At 40.8% G+C, this 26,826-nt stretch overlaps 1 protein-coding gene across 2 annotated transcripts in view; it reads right to left on the reverse strand.

The window, feature by feature from the left end:
* nkain1 (sodium/potassium transporting ATPase interacting 1) overlaps window positions 1–26,529 on the reverse strand; it is a 451,861-nt gene extending 425,332 nt beyond the window's left edge. For both annotated transcript variants that reach the window (XM_051919007.1, XM_051919008.1), the window contains exon 1: window positions 26,016–26,529. In XM_051919007.1, the coding sequence (XP_051774967.1) occupies window positions 26,016–26,069 (54 nt within the window). In that variant the 5' untranslated portion in view covers window positions 26,070–26,529. The remainder of the gene's footprint in view (window positions 1–26,015) is intronic.
* Window positions 26,530–26,826: the final 297 nt, after the last annotated feature.

Below are 26,826 nucleotides of genomic sequence, written 5' to 3' on the forward strand. Positions count from 1 at the left end.
CCACCTGCTACTATAGCTCAACTCCTGCCGTATGAGTTTTCTGAAATGACACTCCCCAGCGTGTATTTTTCCTTGACAATATTATTAAAGCAGAAGTCGCTATAAGTAATCATACATTCCTTCCACGTTTTCAAATTATAAATTCAGTGTTTCGTATCCAAACCCTCCATAATTGTCTCCCCCCAGTACTGGCACCTCTCTCGTCTCTCCAGTTTTCTATGTACAGGTCTGGCAGTGAGGATTCCATTCAAAGCAAAAGGGATGGCGGAGCACCATGTACAACTTCACCTAGGTCAGCAAACATGGTCAAACTGGCTCTGCTGTACATGAGCATGTAATGAGAATATTTCTACTTCACTGAAGTACGACATTTTCTGTCTATTTTCACTTTTACTTCATTACATGTTCAAACACAAACGACTACTCAGATATTAAAAGCAAAAGGGCTATGCAAACATGTACAATGTTGTGCTCAGTCAATTATCTAAAATACAGGCAGGCAGAATCTGGGACAATTTCATTTTTAAATGGCGCTGCTTCTATTAACGGCTCACCACAGCCTGCAGAAGGAGTGTGACGGAAAGTTTGGGGCGGGGATGAATGTTGGTGTCCCAGTCTCAGTTATTTCCGCAGCTGATGCTGCTGCTTTACTGTTATAAAGTGTATATGAATTATTGTCTCTCAATAACTTTCATAGTTTTTTTATTTATAATAAAAGAGGTCAAAAACAATGGCAGCCAGCTATATGGAATGGAACTGGATATTTGGGACGAAGTGTACTCCCAGCGTCAGTTATTTGTCCTCACATCAGCCTTCTGAATGGGGCAGGCCGATTCCCAGAATGCACTGTGGTAGGCTTGTGTGTTTACTTCCTGTGGGACATTCACCATGTCACCTCTCCTCACATTATCCTGAGCTTTAGTGATGTTTGGTTCACTTTACTGATTCGATTCTGGCCAATTACCTGATTAAATTAATCATCCATCCATTATCCAACCTGCTATATCCAAACTACAGAGTCACGGGGGTCTACTGGAGCCAATCCCAGCCAACACAGGGTACGCACACACACCAAGCACACACTAAGGACAATTTAGAATCGCCAATACACCTAACCTGCATGTCTTTGGACTGTGGGAGTACCCAAAGGAAACCCATACAGACATGGGGAGAATATGAAAACTCCACGCAGGGAGGACCTGGGAAGCTAATCCGGGTCTCCTAACTGCGAGGCAGCAGCGCTACCACTGCGCCACCGTGCCACTTAAATTAATCAACTCATTCAATTTGTTTATTATGGGTGAATCAAACTAAACAAAACCTTTCACCAGGGTGGGGGCAAATAAATCACAATTTAATTATTATGCATTGCTTATATTTACTAAATTATAACTCATATAGTAAAATATTAACTTCTTTGAAAGTGCAAAGCATGACAATATAGTGAAAATGCATAATTAAGAGACTAAGTTTGAAACTATAAATGAACAAAAATTGTACGATTCTTTCTCAGGTAATTATTCAGTTCAGAATTAAATGAGTAAGAATTGTGCCAGTCATTCACAAATCACATGAACAATAATCATATACCTCATTCTCGGGTAATAATTCAATTCACGTATTAAAAGAACGAGAGTCGTGTGACTTGTTCATGTATCAAATGACTCGTTTGCAAATCAAATAAACGTGATTCATAGAACTCTTTGTCAGGTAATGCTTCAGTTCACAAAGGAGTGGACTGGAGGCGGCAGAGGAGGAAGAAGAGGACTGAGCATTGTGTGCTTTGTGCTTGACGTACTGTATTGAGATGGGGAGCGAAGGAAAAGTGCTCCCCTGGGAAATAAACGTGTGTTGCTTTGGACTTGTGCCTCTGTGCCTGTCTGTTTCCGGGTTTGAGGAACTGTACGCCTCTAGTATTCTACACTTGAAAAACATTTTTAAACTATCTGGAATGAAAAAAAAAATCATTTTAAGATATTATGAACTGAATTTGAGATATCTAAAGATGTATTTTAATTATGTGTAATTCGAGTCACTGTAAAGGTATTTGAAAATGTATTTTATGATATCTTGATCATATTTTGGGATATCTTGAATAACAAACACACCATTTTGAGCTACCTTAAATGGCTTTTCACATCTCTCTATTGTAAAAGGAAATCCTGGGACAAGACATTCTCAGAGATAATTTCAGGTCCCGCAAGACGAGACTTTTTGCCAAGAGATTTTGACAAGTTCCCCCCCTCCTCTCGAACATGTACAACCACACCTACAGTCCAATCACTTCTCATTCGTGTGAATGCTATTGTCAGACACAGTTCCTGTGCTCTTAGCTCCAAGCAGGGTTGGAACTAAAAGACAAAGAGTATAAGACAAAATAGAATGTTGTAAAGAGGTTCAAAAACGTTGGCGCAATACACATGCACAGCAGATTAGAGATTATGAAAGTACTAAAATTCAAAAGTCTCAAAAAACTGATAGTAAAGATTGCACTAGTGCTAACAAATGGAAATTATTACTCAGTGAAATAATGGAACAGCGAAAAGAGATCGGATATATGGACATAGATGATATGACAGAAGTATGTAGATATTGTTTGGCTTTAAACTTTAAGTCTCCGACTTGTAGATCATTTAATTCGTGTTGCCATCAGGGAAAAGTAGCGTTTCTTCCCAATGAAGAGGCCTATCCACGAGAATTAAAAGATTTGTTGTTTTGTGAAAGTGAAATCCACTTACGCGAGTGGCAGAGACACAAAGTGGCTGGCGTGTAGCGCTGGCAGGGGGGTTGACAAGCAAAGCGAACAGGGGGCAAACCTCCCTAGTATTTTAAAATGACAGGAATTTCAATTAGAAACAAAATATATTTTGCACTGAGTCCTTTTCAGATATCTTCAATTATATCTCAGATATTATAAAATGCATTTCAAATGTTTCACACTGACCACTATTTCATTTTAACATATCTTGAGATTTCTGAAAAGGCATTTAATATACCCTGAAGTAGGTCTGTTATCAAATATCTATAATTCATTTTAAGATATCTCAAAAATAAATGACAAGATTTTTTAGATCCATTTTGAGATAGCTTTAATGTTAGCTCAATTTGCTATTATGGTGGGCTTACTTAGAACTGCTACACTGGGATAAAGTATGTTTGTTGCTCATCAGCACATGACTTTCTGCACTTTTAGAATTGCCACAGATAACGCTTACAGCCAAAGAAATCGATAACTACCCAGAAACCGGAAGTAGATATCACATTTACAAAAACGGCGTCTAAAGTGCTACATGCAACTGTTCAGAGGAATCCCTCTTGTATTATTTTGAAAGACGCATTCTTTTGTACTATGAGTTCCATTAATCACTCATTTTCTGTTATAGGCACAGAGAGACCAGAAGAAGATACAAAAGGCAATGAGCAGAAAAACCAGAAACACAAACCAAAGTGGTAGGAACCAACAGGCAAGAAGTCCACACAGTGTAAGAATTGGGGGCAAGCACATAATTCAACGGAAGTGTGAAACAGCGTTGGGAAGTCATCACAAAGTCACGTAATTTTATATCCCCAGCAATTTCCAGTTCTATAAATGAACATACTCAGGCAATAAGATCAGCGGCTGCATTCGTCAAGTCTGGCAGCTCCTCCAACTAGAAGTCATGTAACGTGACATCAGCTTAAGATTGTTTAGAACATTGGAAACATTTTGAAGGGAACATGCCATTCATCCCAACAAAGCTCACCAGTCCTATCTACTTAATTCCTTCAAAATAACATCAAGTCGAGTTTTGAAAGTCCCTAAAGTTCTATTGTCTACCACTCTGCTTGGTCGCTTCTCATGTGAAAACCTCCCGACATTTGTGCAACATTTACCCTTAACAAGTATCAATCTGTGTTCTTGATAATCTCATTTTAAAGTAACCATCTTGATCAGCGGTACTAATTCCCTTCATAATTTTAAACATTTCAGTCATATGTCCTCCTAATCTCATTTTGCTTAAACTAAAAAGGTTAAAATCCTTTCATCTTTCCTCATAACTCATCCTGGACTCAGCCTAGTCGCTCTTCTATGGATCTTTTCTAGCGCTGCTATGTCCTTTTTGTAGTCTGGAGACCAAAACTGCACACAGTAGTCCAGATGAGGCCTCACCAGTGCATTATAAAGGTTGAGCAGAACCTCCTTGGACTTGTACTCCATGCATCAAGGCACTATGTAACCTAACATTCTGTACGATGTCTGGTGGTTGATAGTGTCGTGTTCATTACGACTCTTAAATCCTTCTCATAAGCAGTACTTTTAATATTTAGACTTTCTTTTGTACAGTCAAACCTAATGATTTTACTTCCTACTTGTACATTTACTGACATTAAATTTCATCTGCCACAAATCTGCACAAGAATGTATGCTGTCTAAGTCCCTCTGTAGCAATTTAATGAATTCAAGATTATCTGCTAATCCCCCTATCTTGGTATCATCTGTAAACTTAACCAGCTTGTTACTTGTATTGCTTTCCAAATCATTTATATTTATTAAAAATAGGAGTGGCCCTATCAGTGACCACTGAGGCACACCACTGTTAATGTCACTCAGTTCTAATGAGGTTCCTCGCACCATCACCCTCTGCTTCCTGTGTCTGAGCCAATTCTGCACCCATCTAAAAACATCACCCTGAACTCCCACTTCTTTTAGTTTGATGCCCAACGTCTCATGTGGCATCTTTTTCTGAAAGTCCAGATAAATAATTTCACAAGCTCCACTCTGATCATATCCTTTTCTTGCTTGCTCATAGAATTCCATTATATTGCTAAAACATGACCTCCCTCTTCTGAACCCATGCTGACTGTTCAATAAATCTTCTTTTGCCAGGTGTTGCTCAATCTTATCCTTAATAATTCCTTCCATTAATTTTCCTGCTATGCATGTTAAGCTTACTGGCCTACAGTTGCTTGGATCTGCCCCTTCACCCTTTTTGTATAACAGGATAATAATATTTGCCATTTTCTCGTCCTTCAGAATTCCCCCGGTGCGCAGTGACTTCCTAAATATATGGGTCAAACCTAAGACGATACCTACTTTCAGCATGTGTGGAGCAAATCTATCATAATCTGAATAATAGGCATCATTCTGCCAGGTGTATAACTCTGGGATTGTGTGGCATCACTAGGGATGGGAATCGAAAACCGGTTCTTGTTGAGAACCGGTTCCCACTGTTTCAATTCCTTGGAATTGTTTGCCATTTTTGCAAACGATTCCCCTATCGATTCCAGTCGCCTCGAATGACGTCACCACGTTGCGTAGCGTCATTTACCCAGCAGGAAACATGACGCCTAAGCGGCACAAATGCTCAAAAGTTTGGTTATACTTTACAAGAAAGGATGACAACAGGGCAACTTGCAATACTTGCAAAGTAGATATTTCGTCAAAGGGAGGAAACACTACGAATATGCAAAAGCATTTGCACACAAAACACACGATAACCTTAAATGAATGTCGTGTTTTTGATCCGCTCCGGACTAGTGAATCTCAACCCAGCAGCAGCGGTAACGTTTGCAGGTCCTCTCCAGTTAATACGGCAGGTAACTAATCAACTAACATTGCATATTATGTTAGCGAGATTTGCCTTATTGCAAAACCTGCTATTACTGTGCATTGCATTTAGATGACCATGACGAGAGAGACAGACAGAGTCTGGCTGTCTCAGATGCTGGCAGTTCTCGCTGCAGTCTAACGGTAGCTTCTCCTTTCACAGAGGCGGGGAAAAGTAAAATGACACAGGCCAGGATAGACGAATGTCACCGAGCAGTGACTAAGTTTGTGGTAAAAGGCTTGCACCCATTTGCCACAGTAGATGTCCCCGATTTTCGGTAAGTGAATGTGTTTAATTGTAGGTTAAGTCAGGGAATGTCAAATTTGCGTGTTCTCCTCTTACCAGATGTTTCATCCGTTTCCATTTCTGAGCTGAAACGTGTTGAAGGCAGCCGTCACTGCAGATGGATGGGCAAGTTTTAGTCAAGATCATTACCTCACAGTAACGCTGCATTATGTCAGGAATGGCCAGGCTCAAGAAAAAGTCCTCAAAACCAAACCAGTGTACCAGGCACAGACAGGGACAGCTGTAGCAGAGGAGACTGATGAGATCTTGGAGGAGTATGGTATCAAAGACAAGGTCGTGGCAGCCACTGTTGATATTGCGGCCAACATGGATGTAGCTGTCAAAATAGTTGATGGTTGCAGAATTGCACTGTGCACAGTTCCATTGGACTTGAGTTGATTGTATTTGTTGCTGGCTGATGTCGTTTTATTTTTGAGTGCTCAGCTCATATATACTTTTAAAAAGGAGAGTGTAAATGTTACTGGACATTCTTGTGTAATTGCCACAGAATAATTTATGTTATACTTTGTTATTGCTACAGAAGAATATTTATTTTATTATTATTTTACATTTACACATTTTTTTCTGGGGACCCCATGGCACCCCATCGAGGAGCCGTAGGCTGTGGATCTCTTAAGATCTCACTGTTGGGTTTGTAAGGTCATGCTACTCCTAAATTTCTATCTTGTTCAAAGATAAGATAAAAAACAAAGTTCTAAGTTAATCGACCTGTGTGTTCTCCTTTTTTAAAAATAAGAATCGATAGGAGAATCGATAAAGAATCGAATTGTTAAACAGAATTGAAAATGGAATCGGAATCGTGAAAATCTTATCAATTCCCATCCCTAGGCATCACCAGACCAGTATATGTTATCAACGTGGAGTACTAGACCACAGCTCTGAAGCCGGCCTGAGTCACTGCAAAATCAGAAGTACGCGATGAATGGGATTTACTGTTTTGGCTATGCCTTAAATAGTTTTGAGAATATGACGGAGTCCCAAATTACCTGCATTATGAGGGGCGTCAGTTACGGCACTACGGCCATGTGACAGACAGACAGACAGACAGACAGACAGACAGACAGACAGACAGACAGACAGACAGACAGACAGATAGATAGATAGATAGATAGATAGATAGATAGATACTTTATTAATCCCAAGGTGAATGTGGTGAGATTCCCCAAGGCTGATCCGGCTCACAGGATCCTTATTGTTGAGGATCTGAACAGCTGGACCAGGTCAAGGGGACACCCACATGACACCTGACTGCGGCAGATACAGGGTCATTTACAGGGTGGGAATGGAAAGCATGTCCGCCTGGGGGATCCTGAGCTGTTTCATCGTGTGGTGGGTGCGGCAGCATGCTGTACCAGTGCATGCTCCCCAATTTAATGGTTATGGTTAAAACAGCAGGTCTGCTTTCATTTGCAGGCAACGCTGTACAAATTTTACTGAGTCAGACACCATTTAGACTTACGTACCATACACAAGAAACCGTTAGGCTTAGGTGAAGGTTTAGCAGCTTGAGGAGGTTATACTGATATTTTGCGGCAAGAATTTGGCAAGTTTGTTTAAAGGCCATGTCACATTACGCAGTCGTGACCTTCATTTACATAACCTTAGTGAGTCGGTGGTAGGTGTTGGCGGGCTCCCGTGAATTCAGACGCATAATGTGACTGACTCCAAGTGGTCCATGACTTGCTCCAAAGAAATGAAACACGTCTGATTGTGTCTTCAGTCGTAGTTGCTCTGTGTGTTTCAGAGCTGAGAGCTAATGAGCGCTCACTGGGAAGTATACTGCATATAATGCAGTGACGAGGAATAAGGAACTTGGGTGTTTTGGACCTTATAAACAGAAGAGAAGCTCATCTGTCTGATGTCTCATGTTCTACATACAAAGAAAACAACAGGCCGAGATTGCACAGCGCTGCCTGCCTGCTATTGACCGTCAGAAATAGGGGTGAGCCCGATTGTGCTGGTTGGATGGCACGACGTCGCTAAATGTAACATGGCTAGTGATTTTCACTTGTGTAAACTGGCAAGGTGTAGCAACAAAATAAGCAATTGCCCTACGACTAAAAGTCATGTCATGTGACATCAGTTTAAGAGCATCAGGGTATATAAGATGCTGAGGCAAGTGCAGGCCGTCTACCCTTGAAAAGTGCCAGCCTTACTGTTCCAAAGCGAAGGCAAAGTGGCAAATTAGCATAGAGAACTGCCAACAAACTGCACTGGAAATCAAAATTCATGATAATTTGAGACTTATTTTTTTTGGTCTACCAGAGAATCTAATAAATTCACTGCTAATGAGCCTCATAGATGACTCAGTAAGAAAAGCAGACAGCTGCTTCACAAAGCCTTTGATTAATATTATTTTTATTATTATTACTGAATACATTAAACCGAAAGAGATCTGTTTCTCCTCTCCTCACTAGATAAAGGACACGGTCGGTGCCATATTGGTTCGTTTAGCAGTGACTCTTCATTTGAAGTCTTTCCTGCAGTAGCTCTCTAATTACAGTGATGCTCCAAAGCAGAGCTAATAGCTGCAGATCAATGGCTGGAACTTTGTGTGTTTTATTTTACTTCTATCATCAACATGGCACAGGAGAGTTGGCGCGCTGGCACCTGCTGCCAAAAGTCAACCCCTTAATCAGCCTTTATTTTAGATGGTGTCTGTAACAGTGAGCACTGCCACAATGAGCCTGAAAAGGCAAGGACACAATGTCGTTACATTTTGGAAAGCATCAACATAATTTGTGTTTTCTTTACTAGAAGTAAACCTTTTTTATTCATTAGTGTACATACAGTATATACATATATATCAGAAGAAATAACACTATCGTGGTCAGGTCACATGGTTGGCAGGGCCTATATAAACAGCATCCATTGTGGCCTCTAGGAGGCGTCACAGAGCCACAAACCCGGCCACTCTGACACCAGCCCAGCTTCAAAGGATGTTTCACTTCTAAGAAAAATCTCTCTGAACAGGTGTCTTCAAGCTTCCTTCTCTCTCTTCTCCACTCTTCCCAGTCCTTCTCCCGTCTCTGACATTTAATAATAGTAATAATAATAGTCATACTTTTTATTTATATATAAACTTAAGGCTCACACTTCCTCCGGATTAAATGGAACCACCTTGGGACAGGGGATCCTCCTTCCAACAGCTCCACCTGGTGGCACTTATGGAACCCAACAGGGCAGCCTTACGGAAACACAACTCCCATGGTGCACTGCGGGTATCCAAACGGGGCTCACCAGGAGTGACGCTGCCACCCATTGTACTTGTGAACAACATACACATGGGCAGAGGCAATCTCCCTCAGCTCCTTCAATTCTTTCAACCATCCCAGTCCTGATACTCCACAATTTATACTGCCCTCTCGGCGGCTGTGTCAAAAGGGAGTTCCATCCTCACCAGGACGCCAATTCATCTGATATTCACACCATGTGGGCATCTGTTGAGAGCCTCCTAGCTGAGATAGGGAGCACCCTGACTCTCTTCCAGGCCATCCATTATATTGGCTTCCACGTAGGCAACGGAAAAGGGTCCATCTCAGCAGATGTGAGAGACCTGAACACACACACACTCAAGTGCCATGTCTGCCAAAGAAGCATCGGCTAAATACCGAATTGACAGGGGTGAATACTTACAGTATGTGATCTGTTGTTTTGTGCTTTATGTGTGTAATTAATTTAGACCACCTTCCAGACCACTGTTTTCACTTTAACATTAAAGAGTCTTTTTCTGTTGGTCAGTGTCAGAAAAGCCAAGTGAAATCCACTGTCACTCCATGTTGTATAACAAGAAAATGTGAAACACAAGATGCTCCTCAAAATGTCACACAGCTGAAAGGATTCTGCATGGAGGAGCGGGATAAGGTTACTCCAAGTTGATGTCAGAGACTGCAGGACAGTTTTTAGGAAACTCCTACTGGAGGGGCAGTACCAGTTATTATAGCCAAGGGTGGGCTTATTTTTTCCACAGATGGAAATGCCATATCTGTTCATTTTTGATTAAGAAATTATTAGAAAGACAAATGGTTGATGTTTTTATTTTCAATTGCATCACCTTTATTTATAGATACCTTTTAAATGAAGATCAAATCCACATGTTTAAAAAAAGAAACATTTCACGGGGCGTGCTTACTTTTTCACAAGACTGCACATTGAATAAAACACCGGGGTGATGTCAAGTACTGTTACCTATTTTTATATTACTGGATATACTCGCAGATAAGTCGGGGCTTGATTTTACTGTATAATTTCCGGTATTTTATAAGTCGAACATGGAAACTCACGTTAGTGTTCCAGGAGATTACGATATGCTAATGTTCACCTGAGAGAGTAACCACGGAGCACACTGCCATTTTTTTTCTATGTATCGTGCCTACGTGACCACACAGTAATACCTGAACCTTTCCAAAGCGACGTTTGCACTGATTTGTGTTTTTTGTACCTCACACCCTCATACACCTTTTTCATAAGAGCATCCCTTATATGAAGCCGGTTTAAAATTAAACATCGTTGGAAGTAGCGAAAGAAATTGGTAACAGCGCTGCTGCAACAACATTTGAAGCGTCTGAGAAACTGATGCGAGATTGGAGGAGGCATTGAAAAGCATTTTGTAGATTTGGTGCTTGCCCTTATTATTAGCTAGGGTTTGATAGGGATATCCCCCTCTAGTGGGCATGTTTACTTTTTCTCGTATACGAATTATAGGGAAAGTATTGTAAACGTCCAAAAATTCAATTTTGAGCTTTTCATAAATCTCGACATTTTAGACCTCCCTGACTTTGTCATATATGAAGTATAGGGAAAGTATTGGAATCATCCAAAAATTCAATTTCGAGATTTTGATGAATCTCGATGTTTAAAACCTCCCTGAGTCTGAAAATACCATTTTTGGAATTATGTGTGTGTGTGTGTAAACACGATAACCTGAGTATGCTTTCACTTTGGTCACCCAAATTTTGCATACAAGTATTAGGTACAAAACGTAGATTTCTATCAACTTTTGGGCTATTTCTGCTAAACAGCAGTGGTACTTTACCTTTTATTCATGCAGCTGCAGAGTCCGATTTATTCAATTTTACTTTTATAATAATTGTTCAATATATATTAATAAGATTTGATTTGGTGTGGACGGTTCTTTAATGTACATAATATAAAAATATAATCATTGTCTTGCAGTTGGGCAGCATGGTGGCACAGTGGTGGCGCTGCTGCCTCGCAGTAAGGAGAATCCCTAGTCCCTAGTGTGTGCTTGGTGTGTGTGTGTGTGTGTGTCCTGCGGTGGGTTGGTGCTCTGTGTTGGCTGGGATTGGCTCCAGCAGACCCCCGTGACCCTGTGTTCAGATTCAGCGGGTTGGAAAATGGATAGATGGATGTCTTGCATTTACTCCTCAAATATCCATCCCCATATCTGAGTATACGAGAAAGTCTACAGGAGACCACTCCTGATTTTTTGGAAGTGCCTTTGGAACATACAGTACATGCTTTGGGACTCCAACACTTTGGAAGCTTTCACATTTTATTATTATATGACATTAAATCCCAATTAATTTAATTTGACTTTTTTCACACTGATGAACAGAAAAAGACATTTTAATGTCAAAGTTAAAACAGACCTCTGTCAAAATAGCCAAATGAATCCTACTTTGATTCAATAAAATGGGGAGTGAATACATTTAATAAGCAGTGTGGCGAGACAGAACACGGTATTCTTGTAATGAATGATAGTTGTGCATGATTACTGAATTGTTGTATTTACTTTCCAAATGTATGAACAGATGTACAGCAGCTTGTCCAGTTAAAGAGGGGCAGCGTACTCCGCATGTGAGTTTGGAGAGTGTGGAGTGTGGAGAGCTGAAGTGATCTGATACGTCACTGCTCTGGATGTTAAACCTGACCGGATTTGTCCAGATCTTTATTTTCCTGTCCCTCGCATCACTTTCCGGAATGCTCAAGTCAGTATCTGTAGTGATCCACTGCCCAGCAGCCTTAACCATTCTAACGATCACAGAAGACCAGGACCCTCTGGGCTGGTCACAGAATTCCATTTCTTGGAAAGCAAAATCCGTACAATCAGAGCAGTGAATCTGTCCAAGAGCCCATTGGTTTTGAAGGACGGGATTACTGCTAAACAGCACTTAATGTCCGTGTTCCTTTGAGCTAAGAGGCTGCTGCCTGTTTATTAATAACTATCGACTGCATCAACCTCGCTTCTGCTCTCACTTAACTTCATTTCCCAAGTCCCCCTGTCCTTCACAGCAGAGCGGAACTGCTACTTATAAACCTGCATATGAAACAAAAGAGCATCCATAATGCTCCCTTAAGCATCGTGTAAAAGAATACTTGCATATTTCTAACCATAGTAAAAGGAATCAAGGGTACAATTTACACATAAAAAAAGATACTTTTCACAGTCTTCTCCTACTTCAGGCTCTTATGATGTGAAGAATGTAAGTTCATTTAGCTACGATTAAGGAAACAACCCTAAAAGGGGAGCAATCACTGCTGCTTACTCATAGACTTTTGTGATTTTACAAGACTCTACATTGGCAGCTCAATCGCTTGTAGTCCCATGTTGCTTAATGAATCGCTGTGCTGCATTTTTGGCAGACCCATAGTTTAACCTACTATGCCTGAGCCTCTTTATTGAATAAATAGCAGCGCAGGGGGCTTTAAAAAGGCAACCTGCCCAGCCGTCTGTCCCCAAACTATCTAACAACATTGCTGCTCAGCACTCTTAGTCACACTGAATTTTAAAGATCTCCCAGCCTGCCACTGCTGGCATTGCCCGCTGTCTATCTAGCAGGGCCGAGACAACACGTCTGCCACGGAGGCAGGAAGCCTTCAGCTCCCCTAAGTCATTAGTTCAGAGGGGGTAGCTGCTGGCAGCTTTGATCATAATAAAGGGGTGGGAGGTAAAAGAAATAAGACAATCTGGCACTGGCTGCATCACGGAGGTGACAGTCCTGCCATTTAACTTGATAGAAGGAAAGTGCACTGCAATCATTTCATTTATGAAAATAAATCCCCACATAAAAACCGGTCATTAACTGACGCCATTGGAAGGCGAGAAGTGCACAGTTCTTAGTGTGCCTGAAGAAGCCACCACTCTGTGTCTTGGATGCGGCCCTAATGCACCGTTATGAAAATGTGCGCTAACATTAAAGCATCACCCAAATTGCAGGGGGCTTTTTTTTTTTTACAAAAGTCTTACAAAATTTCCTTCACAATTCATCACACCATCAATCAGTAGCTCATATTTGCCAGCCTTAAACATTACCCTGGTATTTGAACACTCATTAATTCTTTAATCGAACAAATGAATACTTAATAACTGTAATCTATATAGATAAAATGTTAATACAAAAAGGGACAGAATAAGAAATTAGACAATCGGAGGTACAACAAAAGTGGGAGAGATGTCTAAGAAAGTAGAAGAAGGTAGGCTGAAGTAGCCATGTGACGATGAGAGACAATGAATATGTGGGCAAAAGAGTGATGAGAATAGAAGTACAAGGGAGGAGAAAGCGAGGAGGCCAAAGCGGAGGTGGATGGATGAAGTGGAAGAAGATTTGAAGGAAAACCGGTCGGGAACAGGGAGGAGGTGCAGGAGAAGGTGGATCGGGCACAACGACCTCACATAGAAGTGGGAAAAGATAAAGAAGAAGCTAAGGGTCTGGCTGGCGTGCGATTACTCAGTAACTGAAGAGGCCAGAATCTCGATCTTGGTCTTAAAACGAATGCACACGACCAGATATGTTCTGGAAATTCTGAAGGTAAGATTTACATTTTATTTTAGGACTGCATTCCCCTAGTGATTTTTTTTATATGTATATTTGTGGTTACTGTAAGGGGTCACATACATGTGCTTTGGGGACACATTCACGCCACTACAGAGGTAAGATATTTCCCCTCCAGGATGAGAGAGGGCGCTGACGTTAACTAAATCTTCCCTTTTGCTTACAGCTCTGAGGGGCAAAACTCGAACATTCCCTGACCACGTGTCGCGCTCTGGGAGCCAATCGCTATAAATTAGGCTTCAGAGAAGAGGAGGACGTTCATTCTGAGAGACCCATTGAAGGGAGAAGGACTGATAACACATAAAACACCAGAGACAGAGAGGCGATTTTAGCCCTTTTTAATTTAGTTAAATCAATATCTTGAGCTGCTGGACTGGTTCCCCATCCTTGCTCCCATGTCCGAGTCATTTCTGAAAATGGTTGGGGTTTTTTTTCCCCATGTAGATTCTATTTATTTTTAAGAAAGATTGTTTGCTTACATGACGCGACAGAAAGCAGCACCAGACCACAATCATCGCATCAACTACATCATTGGATATGATGGTATAAAATGGCAGCGGTTACGGCGGCACTTTATACCTTGGTTGGATAAACTATTTGAACTAGCAATAGTTAGCTTCACAACACGTTGACCCTTATGTCAGGTTTCGTTTCTTCCTTAGCCTGCTGATTTTCATCTTGTCCTCACATTTTGGTTGTCTCATTTGGTCTTGACCTTGTATCTGTTGGGACTTTTTGTTCATTTACCTTTTCCTTGCTCTTTTAGGGTGATTGAGCACTCAAATTGAGGGGTTTCTACCTCAAGGATTTTGATGGTGACATTACTTTTCTCACCTTATGGTTTAGTTTTGCTTTTGTAACTGTAGTTGGGCCATTTTGGCTACCATTTTGATTTTTTTGCTGGATGTGACAAGATAAAAGTTCACCTTCAAAGTCATTTCTCCGTCTGAGTTCACGGATTCAAATCGAAACTTTTACCTTTATTAATCTAGCTTTTTTCCCTAACGATCTTTCTGGTTAAGAACTTTTGCTCTCGTTTTTCAACTTTGATTTTTGTTTTGTAATTTTTGTTTTTTGGTTGCTGAGCAGCAGACCTCACAGATTTCGAGTTGTTTTTAAGTTTTTCCCTCGTCGTTTCTCCTGGTTACTTTAAAAACCCATCATCCTCTCCTTTCCAGCACAATAATTTCTCTCTCTCACTACAATTATAGTCTCACATATCGTCTCCTTGTGATTTAACTTTCCTCACAATAGTCCTCGGACTCAGTGTCCAACACAACAATAATAACCAACTGCCTATTTGCATGGAACACACCAAAATCCCTTTTTACACTAAAACAGCCATTTCAAATGAAATTCATCTTTTTTCAGCTCAAATCACCATGCTAGTTAACCCAGGTGGGTGAAGTGAAACACAACCTGCTAGAAATTCACGTCCTTCCTTTATCCCTATGTGTTGTGTAAATCCTGAGCATTCGCTTAGTGGTTTTGATTATTAAGAGTTAACCATCCATCATCTTTTCTCTGCGTTTTTTCAAAGGAGCAGCCGCCGTAAGGTATGTTAATGCACAGACTGGCATTCTCTCAAGCTGCCATAGAGGGAATGAAGTCGCTCACGAATCCACTGATTTGGGTGCGGGAGTGTCTATCATGGCTTGGAGTATCCAATGGGAGGAAATGGTGGTAGAACGGCATGCTGGGCCACATACACTAACAATAACTGCAAAGTAGTCCAGTGCCAAGCCCTCGTACTTTGGGTTTAAGGTAAGGTGCTACCCAGCACAGGGTGTTAGTTCATGCCAGGCCACACTCACATACACCGGGGCAGTTTGAAGTCACCAGTCGACTTATTAACACCTCATCATTTATGACTACAGAGTGGCCATGCGAGTCCTCAAATATTATAATGTGGTTTGTTTTTTTTTTATAAAGGGCCATTTGAAGGTAATATCTGTAAACATTCTACAATATATGAAATAATATTTAATTGAACATTTAATACGTTTAATCTGGAAAAACTGGGCAATGCAGAGCAATCTGCCTTGTATTTATCTGCATCATACACAATGGCAGGCAATAGCCACCTAGTTTTGAACTAAGCCGTCTCTCCCTCACCCAGTAAGCCACTGCGCGTGTTTTTCCCAAGAGGTCAGCTGTCAGACGGCCTTTTGGCGGTTCACTGGGTTTGCTCGGTTGCCCTTGGGTAAACCACTCCTAGCACTAAAGAAAGCACCATGCCAGTATGGATCAAGGGCCAATGAGGACCTAGCACAAAAGCGAGGACCACTGATCAAAAGCAGATGGGACATCTGTTCTGCAGGGCCTTTTCACACGGTGCTAACCTTCAGCATATAGATTAGACGTGTCTGCTGTGAATGGACAGAACTTAATCCATCTGGGATAAGGCCTTACGCTTTAGATAAAAGAAAGAAAAAATGTATGCGATTTCTTAACAAGTTTACATGCACAGGCAACAAAATAGCTGTAAACGTCTGATGAATACATGAAATCCCAGTAATTGTCACTGCACCTGAGATTTCTAAAATGTATGGGAAAAACTGGAAATTAAGTACTTGTTCTTGTTTGCTGAGAACGGATAAAACACTGCTCTTGGAAAGACACAGAAGCTCTTATTATTCATTTAATCAAATAAATAAATGTACAAAAATACAAATAACTATGTATGTAGATGATAGATAGATAGATAGATAGATAGATAGATAGATAGATAGATAGATAGATAGATAGATAGATAGATAGATAGATAGATAGATAGATGTGAAAGGCACTATATGATAGAGAGATAGATAGATATTTCTATCTATCTATCTACTTATTAATTGTATTCAGTGTCATATAGAGACTGTCTATGTCCCCAGTAATCATGTTTTACTATCATATTATGGGAAAACAGAGTACAGAAAACAGCTGAACTTCTAATATTATATGAGATATAGAAAGTATGTTCTAAGACTGGCTACTGTGTGGCACTGCTGCATTTACAAGCTAATGGGGCATGTTAATGGTATAACAGCTATGTCTATAGCGCCATACCCTTGGTTGTTCATATGTGCTATGCTTTAAGAGATTATGAAAAAAAGCCATGAAGAGCTAAGTAAAATGTGTCCATGTTTAACCAAGAAGCCAAATTAAATTTCACCAGCTTCTTCGTCAATCTACAGTACAAGTGTGTCTTTATGGGTACTCATTGTGTAAGGTTTGCATTTGTATCTACCTCTGAACTTGTCATAGTGCTCTGTGCTTGCGCTCAGTGAAGAGCTCTATACAAACAATAAACTGAACAGAATTGACTTTAAACGCTACAGATATTATAGAAGGCACACAATGCCCAATCTGAAAACTAGTACACAGGTTGATGTCACGCCATCAAAGCAGCACCATCCTTACCTCACACAACAATCGTTTTTGCAATTATAAGGTCACAAAGGGTAGCTTCAGATGCAAGGCGGGACATACAAATGGAGTGATGCCTGTTTGTTAGACAGAACCTTCTCATACCAATTACCCTAAAATAATTTTCCTTGGGATTTATGAAAATAATATAATATAATATAATATAATATAATATAATATAATATAATATAATATAATAGGAGTTTGCATGTTCTCCCCGTGTCTGCGTGGGTTTCCTCCGGGCGCTCCGGTTTCCTCCCACAGTCCAAAGACATGCAGGTTAGGTGGATTGGCGATTCTAAATTGGCCCTAGTGTGTGCTTGGTGTGTGGGTGTGTTTGTGTGTGTCCTGCGGTGGGTTGGCCCCCTGCCTAGGGCTGATTCCTGCCTTGTGCCCTGTGTTGGCTGGGATTGGCTCCAGCAGACCCCCCGTGACCCTATATTCAGATTCAGCGGGCTGGAAAATGGATAAGATAAGATAAGATAAGATAAGATAATGCGGTGGGTTGGCCCCCTGCCCTGGGTTTGTTCCCTGCCTTGTGCCCTGTGTTGGCTGGGATTGGCTCCAGCAGACCCCTGTGACCCTGTAGTTAGGATATAGCGGGTTGGATAATGGATGGATGGATGGATAATATAAGTGATGGAGTCCTGTCCGGGTGATGTTCTTGCCTTGCACCTAAGGATTGCTGGGATAGGCTCCAGCTGCACCACAACCCTAACCTGGAGAAGCAGGTTATGCAAATGGATGGAGAACAGAACATAATGTGTCTGAAAACAGCTTTAGCCTCCTACAACCCGCAATTGGATTATGTGGGTTTGAGAAATTTAGAATGTATTTAGCTGTTCTGCCCGTCTAAGACGGGTTGAAATCTAAGTAATCAATGTAGACTTCAGTGTAACGATTGCTGTGCACCATGAAATTGCACATGTCTCTGTTATATGCTATTTGGTATGGGATTCATAAAAGCAGTGTTAAGTGTTTTTAATGCACCATCTGTTGGAGACATAGACATTAGATGAACCCACAGACAGATACACAGACACTTATCCTTTTGTTAAGGTGGATATAAAATATTTTCTAAATTAGTGAATGACTACAAAAAACTGAAACATATCTGAGCAAGGCAAATGCTTACCATCACTGCAAGGAATAATTGCAAAATTAGCCACACACAATTATAATGGTTTAATTTAAAGTTACAGTCAAGCTTAAATCATGTCTTTAAAATGTAAAAGTAACTAGGGGGCCTAAACATAATACATTGAGATATGCGCAGTCTTCACAGTGGGAACCCCAAACATTAGTAAAAAAATGGCATGAGTGCTATGAATCAACATAACTATCATTTGATATACCCTGTAATGGCCTGGCACACCTTTCCAGGGATTGTTTCCCCTTGCTTGGTGCCCAATGCTTGCTGGGATAGGCTCTAGCTTCTCCATGGTCCTGCCCTGGATAAGAGGATTTGATGTAAAACATAACAGAGGGAAGTGTGACAGTGCAGCAGTAAGTGTCGCTGTTTTGTGTACTCAGTATGCTGGGTTTGAATTGTCTGTGTGGGGTCTGCATGTTCTCCTGATTTCTGGGGGGGTTCCTCCATGCATGTTTTTTGTGTGTCTTTGTTGGTATTATATTATTGTCGACAGTTCTGATTAGACCTGATTAGTAAGTATTTCATTATACAAGGTGCACATGGCAATAAACCTGGAACTTGATGGACTGGCACTGATAGATTCTGGCCTCTCTGCAAGTTTCAGTTGGATTAGACTAGGGTTAGAGAATGAAACACACACAAACACACACACACACGTTTGGTCTCTGACTAAAGCATCTCTGTACTGGACCTAACAGGATTTACTGATGGACAGATAATAAAACCTCATTCCTCCATTATGTTATTTTGTTCCACTATATCTAAGGACACAAGGCAAGATGTAGCCCCCTGGATGGGATGCTGCTTCATTGCATTATCCATTCATTTATTTTGTGAACCTGCTTATTCCAGTCACTTACTCACCCACTCTGGCCAAGTCAAAGTCTCCAATAACATTAACATGCAGATTTCTAGTACGTGATACTAACCTACATAAATGTGGGAGAACATAAGAACTATACACTGTTAGTAATACTGCAGTGTTCAGCAATGCTGCCTAACATCTTTAGACTTGTGGGTTCAAATCCTAACCGTCTGGATGTTCTCCCTGGATTTGTGCAGGTTTGCAAACTCAAAAAGATGTGGATGTAAAGTTAAATGGAAACTGAGGATGTCGGAGTGTGCCCTGTGATGGATATGTACCCTGTTCAGTGTGGGATTCTACCTTAAACACAATTTTAAGGTCAAACTTATATTTAACAATCAATTTTCTTAACCTGTTTGAATCAGATTTAGGTTCACAGAAAACTACAGCCTACCCTAGACGCATTGAGGACAAGAAGACATGAAGAAGCCCTGGACAGTTCACCTGTTCACATTCATTCATGTTGGGTCCAGTTTAAAGTTGCCAGTCTACTTGACCTGCAAGTGTTTTAGGATTTTAGGAACAAAACCAGCGGACCAGGAGAAAACACACATGCAGACAAGTCGAGGAAATGCAAACTGCACACAGGCAAGGAGAAGGCAAGTACGGCTAAATGAACTCACACTAGTGGAGCACACTAACCGCTTCTCCACAGCATCAGCCTATATACATGAAAAGAGAACAGAATAGAAAAGAGTAGGTTTGTCATGAAACTAATGAGGCTAATATTAAATAGAATAGTGTCAATATTTGTTGTTATTACTAGGAGGCTTTGCCCCCTGCTCACTTCGCTCGCCAACCCCTAGGCTGGCACTACATGCTAGCCACTTTGCGTATGGGGACACGGATGTACAATTTAAACAGATTTTTATTTTCATGGGTGTTGTTACATATGCTTAATATAATTAACTAGTTTACATTACAGTGAGTAATTAACCACATTAGAAAACAGTAAAACGTAATAATTTGAAAGTAAATTATGTTTTTATGTTGCATTAGGGTTAATCGTTGAGTAATACGATTTTGTTCTGTTTCGCTTTGAAATTAACACGCAAATACCTTTTACACTTACACTTTTACTGTAAAACTTCAGTAAAAACAATTATTTTAATTAAATGTTTGTCAATATCGCATTGAATTTTGGTTCTGTGTTTGGACTTTCATCGTGACAATGCGACGTATAACTGCCCGTGAGTGAATTTCATTTCTTTCTCTCTATTAAGTAAACCGACTTTTTTGAACATTTGACTCTGAGATTTGTTAATTTTCTTTGTAAAAGCTATTCTAACGGTAAACTGTTAACATTTTAATACGAATGGCATATCAAGATCTCCTTTGTTGTCTAATGTTATCCCCTGAAGATGTACTACATTACTTTCTTGGATACATCCTTCTTCCTACAGTAATTTGTGCGGTGGAAGACCGGACGGTGTTTACGGTTGCAGATGTTCTTCAGGATATTGTAAGTTGATGTTTTCATCTTCCGCACCATCACCACCCACTGTTTCAGTATAGTCTATTGATACGCATTTAACCAATTTGCTGTGTAACTGATTGAAATTCGTTTCTCGGTGCTAGGATATCCCGTGTGCTCATTTTTACTGTCGATAACCCTTTATGATGAAATTCTTCAATAAGATTTGGACATAATACGCCTTTTTTAATTGGGAACTTAAAGTGAGGAAAAAGTTAAAATTTATAAGAGCTGAGAGAGCAGGAACTGTGTCTGACAAAAGCATTCACACGATTGTGAGGTGAGTAGACCGTGTGCGAGGAGGGCAGGACTTGAAGAAATCTTCAAAAAGTCTCGTTGCAGGATTTTTTTATATACTGTAATTGAGAGACATGTTGGTCCCTCACTTGTACGTCTTCAGATGGTTCCAACCAGTCTTGCTAAATTCATGACATAAGTTGCATTATATTATATTATACAATATCTGTCATGAAACTAATTGAATTGATAATTGCAATGAATTCTTATTTGTTATTGCATTTTGAATCTTCTAGCTCTTGGAAATCATCTTCTGTGAGTTCCATCAATACATCAAGTACAGCTCTTTGCAGGTTTTCAATTAGCACCATTAATTTCATGACAGACCGTGTGTTATATTATATTATATGGAAATACAATATTAATAAGTAAAGCCGCTTTTGCCAGCAGGCCCTAATGCCACCCAATTTAAACTCGTGTCTGGCTAAATCCATACGCACACTACATTTCCCAGCTGCGTCTTTGTTAACTCAGCACATTAAAGTTGATCGCACAGACAAAGACTTGGCATCACACTGGCCTAAAATGCAGAAACATGTCACGCCCCTCTTCCTCACTTCTCTGTAGAGAGTGAAAGCCAGACCCCCAGGCAGTAGAGAACCTTGGGCCATCTCCATGGGCTTTGATTGCCTTCATTTCCTACATGCATCTCGGTCTCGCTTCAGTCTCTTTTGTACTTTGTACTTGAAATTTTTAAAAGTCCATTAGGTATCTACAAAGTGTTCTTAAATAAGAATTTGCTGCACATGTGTCCTTTTCTGCACACAGTCGTGTTGCACGCTGAATTTGATTTATGCCCAGCAGTAACACTGTTACTCCTCTTCAAGGTTTTTCATATTTATGTGTTTCTTTGTAATGATTTACTTCTAAAAGCAGCCTCTACCCGCTGACACACTATCTGGAATCCAAGTGCTGCTTTAGAAAGTTATAATTGCTCAGTACCAGGAATCCTTTTAAGCTGTTGGCAATCTCAGCTTAAACAGCATACAAGAAGAAACTCAAAGAGAGTCACTTAAGGCACCTGCGTCTCCTGTTGCACTTTGGCCAAAGATTTTTTTCTGTCACGGTTCATTTTAGTTTTCTTTAAAGAAGACACCAACTTACTAAGTAACTTCGTTATCAGCCTTTGCCAGCACGGCATGCAGTGGGCACCTTAAAGAAATAACAAGCTTTAGACTCCTGGGCCCCTGTGTGTCATCCAATCGATGCCATCTGATGATCACATCTTATGAAAATCTTTTTCCTCACAACCTGGAAGGATCGTGGCCTTTACTGCTATCTGGGTGCCAAAAGGCCATACCGTAATCCAGCTGGAGTTTCTGAGAAGTCATCTGCCACGCTGTGATGTCTGAATGTGAGTGATATTCACAAGCTGTCATCCAAAGTGACCTTTTAAAAACTGAAATGATCCAGCTGCTGTGGGGAGCCCGAAGACAGGGTGGCCAGTACACTGATGCTCACCGACAAGAGGACAACAGAACAAAACAAAAAACAAGGCTCTTAGAGAGGTGGGATTCTACAGAAATGGATGACTTCTTTGGGACTGACCTTCCTTGTTCGCTTGTAAACAGGTGCAAATGTCCCTAAAACATTCACCATTTACTATATGGGAGAGAAAGTAGGAGAGCAAGAGCACAACAACACGAGGCAAGTTCAATTGGGCATTGTCACCCAAATAAAAGTTTCATCAAGCAATTTCAATTTTTTATGAGTTCTCAGGTGAGAAGGAAGCTCATTAAACATGTTTATGCTGGCAACATGGCATTAAAGAAATGTTTCCTTGAAGTAGAGCTTAATACACACACTCAGCAATAAGGTGGCTGTGAGACACAAATCCAAAGCCTCTGAAAAAAATGTGACAAAAATCTCAGACGCAATTATCTGAGTTAATTAGGGTGACGGGTTTATCCATTTATCAATTATTACACAGATAGATAGATAGATAGATAGATAGATAGATAGAGTGCATCCAGAAAGTATTCACAGTACATCACTTTTTCCACATTTTGTTATGTTACAGCCTTATTCCAAAATGGATTCAATTCATTTTTTTCCTCAGAATTCTACACACAACACCCCATAATGACAACATGAAAAAAGTTTACTTGAGATTTTTGCACATTTATTAGAAATACAAAATTTGAGAAAGCACATGTACATAAGTATTCACAGTCTTTGCCATGAAGCTCGAAATTGAGCTCAGGTGCATCCTGTTTCCCCTGATCATCCTTGAGATGTTTCTGCAGCTTCATTGGAGTCCACCTGTGGTAAATTCAGTTGACTGGACATGATTTGGAAAGGCACACACCTGTCTATATAAGGTCCTACAGTTGACAGTTCATGTCAGAGCACAAACCAAGCATGAAGTCAAAGGAATTGTCTGTAGACCTCCGAGACAGGATTGTCTCGAGGCACAAATCTGGGGAAGGTTACAGAAAATTTTTTGCTGCTTTGAAGGTCCCAATGAGTTTGAAACCACCAGGACTCTTCCTAGAGCTGGACGGCCATCTAAACTGAGCGATCGGGGGAGAAGGGCCTTAGTCAGGGAGGTGACCAAGAACCCGATGGTCACTCTGTCAGAGCTTCAGAGGTCCTCTGTGGAGAGAGGAGAACCTTCCAGAAGGACAACCATCTCTGCAGCAATCCACCAATCAGGCCTGTATGGTAGAGTGGCCAGACGGAAGCCACTCCTTAGTAAAAGGCACATGGCAGTTTGCCAAAAGGCACCTGAAGGACTCTCAGACCATGAGAAAGAAAATTCTCTGGTGTGATGAGACAAAGATTGAACTCTTTGGTGTGAATGCCAGGCGTCACATTTGGGGAAAACCTGGCACCATCCCTACAGTGAAGCATGGTGGTGGCAGCATCATGCTGTGGGGATGTTTTTCAGCGGCAGGGACTGGGAGACTAGTCAGGATAAAGGGAAAGATGACTGCAGTAATGTACAGAGACATCCTGGATGAAAACCTGCTCCAGAGCGCTCTTGACCTCAGACTGGGGCGACGGTTCATCTTTCAGCAGGACAACGACCCTAAGCACACAGCCAAGATATCAAAGGAGTGGCTTCAGGACAACTCTGTGAATGTCCTTGAATGGCCCAGCCAGAGCCCAGACTTGAATCCGATTGAACATCTCTGGAGAGATCTTAAAATGGCTGTGCACCGACGCTTCCCATCCAACCTGATGGAGCTTGAGAGGTGCTGCAAAGAGGAATGGGCGAAACTGGCCAAGGATAGGTGTGCCAAGCTTGTGGCATCATATTCAAAAAGACTTGAGGCTGGAATTGCTGCCAAAGGTGCATCGACAAAGTATTGAGCAAAGGCTGTGAATACTTATGTACATGGGATTTCTCAGTTTTTTTATTTTTAATAAATTTTCAAAAATCTCAAGTAAACTTTTTTCACGTTGTCATTATGGGGTGTTGTGTGTGGAATTCTGATGAAAAAAAATGAATTGAATCCATTTTGGAATAAGGCTGTAACATAACAAAAGGTGGAAAAAGTGATGCGCTGTGAATACTTTCCGGATGCACTGTAGATAGATAGACATGAAAGGCACTATAGGATAGATAGATTTAAAAAGGCCTATTTAAAATAATAGATATGAAAGGCACTATAAAGTATGGACAGATAGGTAGATAGATATGAAAGGCACTATATAATAGATAGATTTAAAAAGTCCTATTTAAAGTAATAGATATGAAAGGCACTATATAGATAGGTACATAGATATGACAGGCACTATATAATAGATAGATAGATAGATAGAAATCTTTTGTGGTCTCTAACAAGCATAGAGTAATAATATTATAATCATACATGGTTGGACAAGAAAAAACACTACCGCAGGAAGCTTTTTCAGATTATAAGATAGCCAACAGGATTTAAGAGGCTCTGTACTGCTACAGCATTTGACTCCCATGGTTATCTCTAATAAGGACGTAAATAATCTAACTGGCAGACACACAGACAGAGAAACAACAGGCACTATATAAGAGATATACAGTGACTTTCATATCTTTATACAGTACATAAGATAGATAGATAGATAGATAGATAGATAGATAGATAGATAGATAGATAGATAGATAGATAGATAGATAGGATATACATTATGATTATGATCATTTTGAATGATGATTGAATTCTTCTATTTACTTTTCACTTTTTCCTAACAATGAATCAGTAATTATATAGATTAACAGACAGTCAGAACCACACATTACTTATAATATTCTTCTGTGTACTTTCTGATTTCTCCTCTTGTTTTAAGGAGATGTGATATATGAACTGTATGTTGGACGTTACATCTGAAAAGATTTGTCCAGATCTTTGTGTTTTACATTCTGGGATGCTCAAGTTGGTATTGTTGGTCCACAAAGCTGCCACTGCCCAGCAGCCTTCATTCCACCCTCTCCAATGTGAACTTTACTTTTAAAATGCTGTATTAATGGGGCTAACCATGTCAGGTATGCCCAGTCACCGTATGAACACAATTTCAGAAAATAACAGTCCCAGTCCCTTCCTCTGGCCTCTTCCTTGATCTCAGAAAGTGATCAGCTTCAACTGCTAGCTATTAAATTTCTGTAAGTCCATAGAAAGGTGATGGACATATGAAAATGATATATGGCAGCCTTTGCTGAAGCACCTTGAAAAGGAGGGGGCCTCCTGCCTTTAAGCCCTCCTGTGATTACTACCCAGCAACATGCTGCTATCACAACTGGGCTCACACAGCAACATCACAATAAAGTGCAGTACCACTGAGGATACATTCACAGGATTCATAATTAAAACTGGTGTTAATATTAATAGACTCCTTAATCCCTTTGTTGCTATGATTTGTATACAGAATCGGTCGACAGATTTCTTTATGTAGTTAGGAAAGCTAATGTATCTAGTAGCATCGCGACAGTAAACAATTTAAATGTACAGTCTGTAAATGAATACACAACACATTCAAAAATTCCCAACACAACTGGGTAAATAAGCCTAAAAAACTATGTTGTAAAGGCGCTATATTATTTCCGCGCGGACAGAATTCCGTCAATCACCAAGCATCGCAGTGTTTCGCTTGCATTGTTTCATACCATATAGCGATAGAAAAATAAATCAATGCTACTCACCAACTGCAAACCGCATATGACCACCAAAGTGCATCTCCCATTGCACTTCCCCATGCTGAGACGCGGGTGTTAACCGAGCAACTCCTTAAAAAACGATCAGATGATGAGAAACAATAAAAACAGGAGCAAAGCGAGGAATGACAGATGCAGCGAGATTTCAGAGCATCGCGAAGCCGTGGCCACCGCTAAACTGCTCCGTGGACCATCCCGGTGTCACTTGAGTCTAATCGGCCAGTGCCCGTTACGCTGTCCACAGCATGCTGCCGGCTGCTCTATCCTCACGATATCTCCTTTTTTTCGTAGAGAGGTACGTCGAAGACACTCCTCTTTATCTCTGATGGGACATCCTCCTAACTGATCCCACGAGATTGCAAGAAAAAAAAAAAACAATACAAAGAAAGAAGAAGTCGGAGAGACTTGCGGTGCCGTTTCCTCGGGGGTAGACGGATCTTCGGCGGGCGGCCGAGCTGTACTGCGCACAGCTGAAGAGGCGCTAGGCTTTCCACTCACGAGTCGAAACGGCTCTCCGAGTAATCACCTAGAAGACGGGGTCTAGCACCGCATCATATCCTCGTCTGAAATGGAACACTGTAGTGGAAACCAGAGGTCTTTGTCGGTTTTACTGCCGAGAGCTTGAGGCAACCAAGCCCTCTCCTCATTTATAATAATGAATTCTGCGGCTTGTACGACCACGTGGGCTGCGGGTCTCTCAGGCGGAGACGGGGCGTGTAAAAGCAGAGCAGGGGAGGCAGAGAAGAGAGTGTTACTACGAGCTGTCACGACGACAAGCGACGAATCAAGAATCCGGCGA

This window comes from Erpetoichthys calabaricus, chromosome 14 (assembly GCF_900747795.2).
Source record: "Erpetoichthys calabaricus chromosome 14, fErpCal1.3, whole genome shotgun sequence".
NCBI lineage: Eukaryota > Metazoa > Chordata > Cladistia > Polypteriformes > Polypteridae > Erpetoichthys > Erpetoichthys calabaricus.